Source organism: Sorex araneus, chromosome 2 (genome assembly GCF_027595985.1).
Source record: "Sorex araneus isolate mSorAra2 chromosome 2, mSorAra2.pri, whole genome shotgun sequence".
Lineage (NCBI taxonomy): Eukaryota > Metazoa > Chordata > Mammalia > Eulipotyphla > Soricidae > Sorex > Sorex araneus.
Window position 1 is genome coordinate 25,458,650 of NC_073303.1, and position 9,141 is coordinate 25,467,790.

At 54.1% G+C, this 9,141-nt stretch overlaps 1 protein-coding gene across 1 annotated transcript; it reads right to left on the bottom strand.

Moving 5' to 3' along the window:
- Positions 1-2,010: 2,010 nt before the first annotated feature.
- Positions 2,011-4,147, bottom strand: CLPSL2 (colipase like 2). Its single transcript, XM_004617705.2, has 3 exons — positions 4,010-4,147; positions 3,667-3,789; positions 2,011-2,106 (listed from the first exon to the last, which is right to left on the bottom strand). Exons 1-3 carry the CDS (start codon positions 4,145-4,147, stop codon positions 2,011-2,013), a joined length of 357 nt encoding a protein of 118 aa, XP_004617762.2.
- Positions 4,148-9,141: the final 4,994 nt, after the last annotated feature.

Sequence of the window (9,141 nt, forward strand, 5' to 3'; positions counted from 1 at the left end):
TCCTAGGGTCCCACATGCACCAAGCATGATCCCTGGCACCGCAGCCCAGAGCATGAACACCCCATAAAAAGGGGTGTGAGCCCTGGTGAAGAACTGTGAACACCAAGACCAGAAAGGGGCACCATGACAGCACCCCCATCATAGAGAATACTTGGGGGATTAGGGTTTTTCAGGGGGTGCAGGGGCTCCCTAGTAGAGCTGGAGAGCCTGGGTCCACTCCCAACTGTCCTTGCCCAGTAATGTGTGCCTGATGGTTCAGGGCTCCTGGGGTCCGACAGGGCTTGGGGGCCACCCAGCCTATATGGTATGTGGTTTGGGGTGTCCTGCAGTGTGGGGCTGGGATGCTTCTTCTTTGGCTGCCTGCAGCACAAAATCAGCCTTCCCTGACACCCCAAAAGGTGACTTGGGGAAGGCATGTAGCTGTCTGGACCCGCTTCTCTCTAAAACGGACCAGAGGAGCTGGAGTGAGAGTACAGGAGGTAAGGCGCTGGCCTTGAACATGGCGGACCCGGTTCCACCCCCCCGCCCCCGAGCGCAGAGCCAGGAGTCAGTAAAATAATGAGAAAATAAAATGGAGCAGATGCATGAAGTCGGGAATGGGCAGTCTCCCCCCATTTCCCTGTTCTTCTGGGAGTCTGGCGTCACACTCACGAGCTGCCTCTGGGCGCCATGTAAGTTCATTAATGGCCATGATCCAGAGACTCACAAATGAATCTCAGAAGAGAGCAGCTAGCTGCAGAGATGCCTCCAGGTCCCAAAGTCACCATCCAGTTAAAAATTTGACTCTGGGGGCTGGAGCGATAGCACAGCAGGTATGACATTTGCCTTGCATTCGGCCAACCCAGGTTTGATTCCCAGCATCCCATATGGTCCCCTGAGCACCACCAGGGGTGATTCCTGAGTGCAGAGCCAGGAGTAACCCCTGTGCATCACCAGGTGTGACCCAAAAAGCAAAAAAAAAAAAATTGACTCTGTCTGTATCACCCTATTTAAAATTTTAGAATTCCTGGAGCGAATCCAGCCATGCGACATCTCATATTCTACACCACTGATGTACCATATTTGGTGAGGTGTAAAGAAGAAAGCATCCTACCTCAATCAAATATATATATATATATAAGCACACAAGACTCAGCCTGTAACAACATGTTAGTAGTATCTTATATAAGGGCTTCATGGCTCGAAAGTGAGATACAGCAATCTTCATACACTTCCTCTAAGGAAATCTTTTTCGATCATTTTTTAGCAGATTATTCATAACAAGCAATATAAAAGAAATTATTTAGGATCTGTCTTTGGGGCAGGCTTGGGGGTGGTGGGAAAATTTGAAAAAAAATGGTGGTAGTAAGGTGCAATGGTGGTGGGACTGGTGTTAGAATATTGAATGTAACAAATTATTGTGAAAAACCTTATATTGTATCACTGTTATCCCCGTGTTCATCGATTTACACGAGCGGGCACGAGTAACGTCTCCATTGTGAGCCTTGTTGTTACTGTTGTTGGCATATTGAATACAGGTAGCTTGCCAGGCTCTGCTGTGCGGGCGAGATGCTCTTGGTAGCTTGCCGAGCTCTCCAGGAGGGATGGAGAAATCGAACCCGGGTCAGCCGCATGCAAGGCAAACGCCCTACCTGCTGTGCTATCACTCCAAATAAAATACATAAAAAATAAAATAAATGGAGCAGAAAAGGTGTATGTGAGAGGGTGGGTCTTTGGCCCTCCCAAGCTCCAGCGTGTGCCCGGCACATGCCACACTGAGGCTCACCACCCTTCTCAGTGCCCCTCACTGAGGGAGACCCTCGGCCGGGATTCCCACACACCCCTCCATATTCCTGAAGCAGACCTCTCCCCCCCCAACCCTCCCCCCAACCCTCCCGCCAACCCTCCCTTCTCCCCACCCCTCCTGCCCCCAGGACCCAACCCCCTCTCCCAGGAAGCCAGGCAGAGGCTGAGCCTGGACCCACTTTATTGTCTCCGGGGCTGGTGCCAGGCAGGCAGCCTGGTCCTCGTCTAAATCCAGTGGCATCGGCGGGGACAGTTGGGGTCTTGGCTTGAGCAGCTCAGAACCCTTCTGCAGGGGCATATGATGTTGAGGGCTCCCTTGGTCTGTGTGTGGGGTGGAGGGGAGAATTGGGGGTCAGTGGGGTGCAAGGGGAATAGGGGCATTAAACTTCGTGGGGGGCAAGGGCACGGAGGGTGGGTGGGTGGTGTGAGCGAGTCCTGGGGTCAGACTCATGAGCGTCTGCGCCTGCGTCCTCATCAGCACAGGACACCCAGCTGTGGGTCTGACCGGTTCCTCGGGCTCCGGCGGTGCAGACAGGGCCTCGGGGCGGAGGGGGTGGCAGGAGGAACTGACCGCGCTGGGCCCTGAGAGAGTAAGGTCTCCCGGCTCCGCCGGCTCACGGCCCTGCTCAGGGCGCATGCTCGCAGCCAGGCTCCGACCCGCTTCCCAACGGCCCCGCAGAATCTGTTCATACTGGCGGGAGCGTGAGGTGCTTCCAAGAAGGGCAAACTGAGCCCCAGGGCCTGGACCCTCCGCCAGCTCTGGTTCAGTGCTCAGATTCCACCATGCAGTGCTGCTGGCTGGCCAAGCCGCCTGGTTCTCCTTTAAATCCAGACCCAGGACCACACCCGGTGGCACTTTGTGGACTCTATCCAGAGGGAGTCCCCGCAGGGGAGGGATCAAACCTAGGGTCCCCCTTACAGGCATATGCCCCATCCCTGAACTGTCTTTCCACCCTGGAGGGAGTTCTGAAGCCCCACTTTACAGATGAGAACACTAAGGCTCCACCAGCAGATATGCCCTGGCTGGGGTCATAGGAATAAGCCCGGACTCCAGTTCAGGTCCTGCTCTCAAGCTGCAGGGCCAGGCTCTGGGCAGACCGTCAGGTCCTGGTGGCAGGAGCAGGGCCGGGAGGAGCCTTTGCCTCTGTGAGGCGGAATGGATGGTCTTCATCCCACAAGCCTTTGCAGGGCACCTGGGTGTGTGAGCTCGGGCAGGGGGTCCCAGGAGGAAGGCGCTGCCCTGGCCACGCGGGGAGAGTGCCCCAGCCAATAGCAGAGGCAAGGAAGAGGGCACAGGAGGTCAGTTCTGTGGGGTTGAGCCTGGGACAAGGAGCACTGTAGACAGAGGCTTCCTGCTGCAGACGGCTGGTGTAAAATTGCAGGGCAGGTAGGAGTTTTCCAGCACAGGGAGTCAGAGCAGGTGTGCCAGGCGGCTGTGTTCTTTTATTACTGCTTTGGTGGCCACGCCTGCTGGTGCTGGGGTCTGCTGCCGGCCCTGAGCCAGCCGGGCTAGGTGGGCTGGGGCCACAGCCTGCAGGGTCAATCTGGGGCCTCCCAGGGCTGGAGCCCTCGCACAGCAGCTAAAAGGCATTTTACCTTGAGTGTGGCCAACCCGGGTTCAGTTCCCGGCATCCCATAGGGTCCCCTGAGCACCACGAGGAGTAATTCCTGGGCACGGAGCCAGGAGTAACCCCTGAGCACCGCCGGGTGTGGCCCCCAAACAAAAACAAAACAACAACAGAGCCCAGGCCCCCAGCCCCCAAAGCAGGAGCTCAGGCCCGTTGAACCCCTCTCTCTCCAGCCGCCTTCTGAAACCTCCCCCACCCTACTTGCCCAAAGGTCCCCCCCACTACCCCCCCCTCCTGCTGCACCCGGCCTCACCTGGGGCAGACACAACATGGTAAGTCGTGCCCTGGGGGCACAGAAGGCGCCACCGAGATCGAAGTTGATGAGGCAACAGTCACTGGAGCACTGGGAGTGGTGGGAGCATCTAGCCCCTTCCTTCTGTGGGGATAGCCCCTGTCACCGGCAACACTCCCCCTCCCCCACCCCACCCTGCAGTGCAGCAAGAAGGGTCCCTGCCTTGACAAGGCTCTGGGGATCCTGGAAGAGAAGCCCAGGGGGTCACGCCCAAGAACAAATCCTCCATGGGGCGGGGGTGGGGGGGCTTACTGCCGACTCTCTCTGCACCCACCCGGTTCACAGCAGGCCACAGTTGTCTCACCTTCGAAGACTGCCTGTGGAGATGAGCCCCGCAGAGAAGCAGGGCCCCGACCAAGGTCACCAGGGTGTTGCCCATGGCCTTGGCGGCAGAAGTGGGGCTCTCTGAGCCGGAGGGAGCAGGCAGGATGAACCCCTCCATGGGCGGAGGGGAGTTAATGGTTAACGGCTGGCTGTAGGCGGGAGACAGCCAGGAGGGAGGGAGGGAGGGAGGGAAGGAGCAAAGACGCTGCTGTGAGAGCCGGTGAGAGCCTGCAGCCACTGGGCCCCAGCATTTAGGGGTCCAGGGGGGCTTCTACACATGTTACTTTTTTGGTTTCGGTTTTGGGGTCACCCAGCAGCACTCATGCCCTCTGCTCAGGAGACTCTCTACCACCCGACCCACTTTCCGGTGGGGGGGCGGTGAAGGGGAAAGTAAATGTTGAACGGGGCGTAGGAAGGAGGCACAGCCCAAGCTGAGCACATGTGGGACACCAAGGATTTGAACTCATAGCCAGACTCTTGTAAGGTAGCCACTGTAACCCCCCTGCTCTGTTATTCTGGGTCCTGCTTTCTGTCTGACTGGCCAGCATGTGAGCATCATCCCACCAAATCTTACCAATTCTCAGCCAATTGCCATGGACGCGGCATCATGGCCCACGAAGGGTTGGGTCCTCTCTTTCCTGCGGGCAGAACACCGGGTCCTTCCTGGAAGACTGGTGTCCAGTCTCCTTTGGGTCCAGGAGTTAAAGAAGCAGGCACAGGAGATGAGCCGTGCAAGAGGAATCAAACATTCTTTAAAAAAAAAAAATTGTACATTTTTGGGGCTGGAGCCAGAGCACAGCGGGTAGGGCATTTGCCTTGCACGTGGCTGACCCAGGTTTGATTCCCAGTGTCCCATATGATCCCCTGAGCACCTCCAGGGGTAATTCCTGAGTGCAGAGCCAGGAGTGACCCCTGTGCATCACCGGGTGTGACCCAAAAAACAAAATAAAATAAAATTGTACATGTTGTTTTTGGGCTCAGGGCTTGCTCCTGGCTCTGCACTCGAGGGTCACTCCTAGAGGGGCTTGGGGACCTTATAGGATGCTGGGGATCAAACCTGGCCAGGAGCAGGGTATGTGCCTCTCCCCTGGGCTACTCAATCTGGAATTGAGCTTTCTTTCTTTGAGGGGGGGTGTTGGGGCCCACACCCAGGATGCCAGGATGTTCAGTGCTTACTCTGCACTCAGGGATCACTCCTGGTGGTGCTCAGGGGTCTATATGGGACACCAAGGATCGAACCCAGGTCAGCTGCATGCAAGGCAGTCGCCCCACCCGCTGTATGATTGCCCTGACCCCAGATTGGAGGTTCTTTGCCGGCGCATTCCCCGGCCCCACACCCTGTTCCTGGTCTCCACAGGGCAACATGTCTCTGACAGTGGCCTTGGCAGCTGGCTGTGGCCCTTGGCCGTGGTCCTGCTGTGCTGCTCTCAGGGCCCCTGGCGGCCTGTGCCTTTCAGGCCTCCCCCAGCTCTGCGTTCTCTCTCTGGGGGTTGGGCAGTGGTGACCTCCTGGACCCCCCTCTGCTCTCTGGGCCCATCCCTCTGGCTGGGCGCTGCTCTTTGGCTAACGCACCCCTGCAGTGCCTGTTCTCCCGAGCTCCCTCCCTCTGTCTTACAGGAAACCGAACAAAGCTGGCTCTGGCCCAAGGCCAGTCCCGAGCACAGATTCAAGGTCTCTCTGTTTTCTCTGGGTCCCACTCCCAAGGCCCCGCTGTTTTGCCCAAACCAAGAACTCTTTCCCGTTCCCAAACGTGCTCTCGGGCACGGAGTCAGTCCCTCGGCCTAGCGAACTGCCTAGTGTTGGAGAAAAGATTACTACTAGAATCCTGCCTGCCTGCCTCCTGCCCTCCTTCCTCCCTTTCTCTTCCTGTCTTTCTCTCTTCTTCCTTCCTTCTTTCTTTTCTCTTTCTTTCTTGCTTTCCTTCCTTCTTTCCTTCCTTCCTTTCTCCTTCCTTCCTTCTTTTCTTCCTTCTTTCCTTCCTTCCCTTCTCCTTCCTTCCTTCCTTCCTTCCTTCCTTCCTTCCTTCCTTCCTTCCTTCCTTTCTTTCTTTCTTTCTTTCTTTCTTTCTTTCTTTCTTTCTTTCTTTCTTTCTTCCCTTCCTTCCTTCCTTTCTTCTTTCTTTCTTTCTTTCTTTCTTTCTTTCTTTCTTTCTTTCTTTCTTTCTTTCTTTCTTTCTTTCTTTCTTTCTTTCTTTCTTTCTCTTTCTCTCTCTCTTTCTTTCTTTCTTTCTCTCTCTTCCTTTCTCTCTTTCTTTCTTTCTTTCTTTCTTTCTTTCTTTCTTTCTTTCTTCCTCTCTCTCTTTCTTTCTTTCTTTCTTTCTTTCTTTCTTTCTTTCTTTCTTTCTTTCTTTCTTTCTTTCTTTCTTTCTTTCTTTCTTTCTTCCTCTCTCTCTCTTTCTTTCTTTCGTTCTTTCTTTCTCTCTTTCTCTCTTTCTCTCTCTCTTTCTTTCTTTCTTTCTTTCTCTTTCTCTCTTTCTCTCTCTTTCTCTTTCTTTCTCTCTCTCTTTCTTTCTTTCTTTCTTTCTTCCTCCTTTCTTCATTTTCTTTTTCTCCTTCTTTCTTTCCTTTCCTTCTTCCTCTCTTTTTTCCTTCTGTCCTTTCTTCCTTTCATTCTCTTTCTCTCCTTCCTTTCTGTCTTTCTCCCTCTCTCTTTCCTTCTTTCTTTTTCTTCTTTTCTCTTATGCCAGGATTGAGCCCACAGTCTCACATGCCAAACAATCTCACATGCCAAACAAGTGCTCTACTGCTGAACTGAATCCCCGGCCTCTGCTTTCTTTTCTTTTCTTCATTTGAATTTATTTTATTAAAGAACCATGAGTTACAAAGTTCTTGATAGTTGAACTTTTGACAAATAATGTTCTAGCACCAATCCCAACACTGTGTCAACTTCCTTCTTCCAGTGACCCCAAGTTCCCACCCCCTGCCACCTGGACAGACATATTTTAAAGTTCTGTGGTTGTGGTTTGGATCTCGTGTTTTCAGTGTCGTTGGCTCTGTGGCTAGCACACTCCTCCACGTTACGGATGTACTAAGGCCCCTGACCCTGCTCCCCCTAACTTCCCTTCCTCATCTTCTTACTTCCCCCCTTGATTTCTTTTTTTAAATTTGACTTTGGCCTACAATATTAATTTCAGAGTTTCACCTCAAATCTCCATCTCTGTCATTGGTCCTTCCACCTGTTTTCTATTTTTTAATTTTTTGGGGGGGCCCTACCTGGCAGTGCTCAGGGCTTACTCCTGGCTCTGCACTCACAGATTACTCACATATGAAGGACCATAGGGGGTGCCAGGGATTGAACCCAGGTCAGCTGTAGAAGGCAAGTGCCCTACCCATTGTACTATCTCTCCAGCCCCACCCACCTATTTTCTAACTCCACAAATCCCCCCTAACCCATGCCCCGGTCCTCTCTCCTATCTCCTTGGCAATGCTCTCTCTTTTGTGCTCTGTTCCCAACTCACTGACTCCAGCACGGCCCGAGTGTTAGGAGAAGGTGCAGTGAAGCTTCCCTCTCCTTGACTGAGCCTGGCCGGCCTGATTCACGGGCCGAACACAGCGGCCACTTGACTCCCCTTGTAAGCAGTGCTGAATTGCTTCCTGCCCGGCGCATGTCACTGGGTTCCCACTGCACGGAGACGCCTCCCTCTTTCCAGGGACTCGGTCTGAGGGCTAGAAAAATAGCACAAGAGTCAGGCACTCGCCTTGAGTGTAGCCGACCCCAGTTCCATCTACCTTGCGAAATTAAAAACCTGAGGCTGTAACCGGGGGCACCTCTAGCCTTGAGAGCCTCCTCCGACCCCGCCACAGCAGGGGTCAGAACTCAGGAAGGACCTGAGCCTCACCCCGACTCGTCCAGTCCTGCGAATGCTCTTGTGGGACCCCAGGAAGGGGCAAGAGTCGTCGGGATCCACGGACTCAGCCCTCTCTGCCTTCCTGCTTCCTTCCTGCTCCGTTGTCTGGATCCGGGCCCCGGCGTCTCCAACAATCACACAGCGACAATTTTCAGAAGTCACCTCTCTCTGTTCTATTCCTATTGACTACTCACTTATTGTTTTGCCACTTGTGACTCATCAGCAGATCGGGCGGGAGCAGGTGCCAAGCATGTAAGGGAAAAAATCTCTCTTCACGTCTGTTCTCCCTCCCCGGGCAGGAGAGGAGGTGCTTGCTGTAAGGCAGCTATGATGGGGGAAGAGAGGGAGAGAAAGGTGGGGGGGCGGGGCTGGCAGTTGAGCTTCTGCTTCAGCCTCTGGCTCCTTGGCAGCTGGTCACAGAGCTCTCAACGGCCCCAAAGTTCCCACATTTGAGTGGAAAGTTGGGAACTGGTCTGGTTTCTTGGGTTTTGTGATTTGAACCACCACTGGCAATGCTCAGGGCTTGCTTCTGGCTCTACACTCGGAGATCATTCCGGGTGGGGTTTGGTCGCTGGGGATAGAACACATGCAAGGCAAGCAACTTACCCGATACACTATTGCTCCTGTCCCAGGAAATAATGTATATATATTTTTTGCTGTCTGCACGGGGTGGGGTGGTAAGGCTGAGGGGGCTACATGGTTGGGGGGTGTGGTCTGCATGGTGGGGGTGGGGGAATGCACTGGTAGGTGAGGGGGCTGAACAATGGGGGGGTGTAGTCTGCATGGTGGGGGTCGGAGGCTGCTCAGTGAGGGGGGTGGTTGTACTGGTGGAGGGTCGTGTTCTGCATGGCCAAGGTCACGAGGCACCCACAGAGGACCGGTTGACGTGGAGGCAGGAAGGGAACTAATTTTTTTTTTTTTTTTTTTGCTTTTTGGGTCACACCCGGCATGCACAGGGGTTACTCCTGGCTCTGCACTCAGGAATTGCCCCTGGCGGTGCTCAGGGGACCATATGGGATGCTGGGAATTGAACCCAGGTCGGCTGCGTGCAAGGTAAATGCCCTACCTGCTGTGCTATCGCTCCAGCCCCAGGGAACTAATTTTTAAAATAAATTTAAAGGTTTGGAGAAAGAGTACAGAAAACAAGGCGCATTACGTGGTAAGTGATCAACCTGGTTCCATCCCTGGCACCACATCTGGTCCCCCAAATACCTTCGGGAGTGACCCATGATCAGAAAGCCAGGAAGAAGCAGGTTGAGGCCACA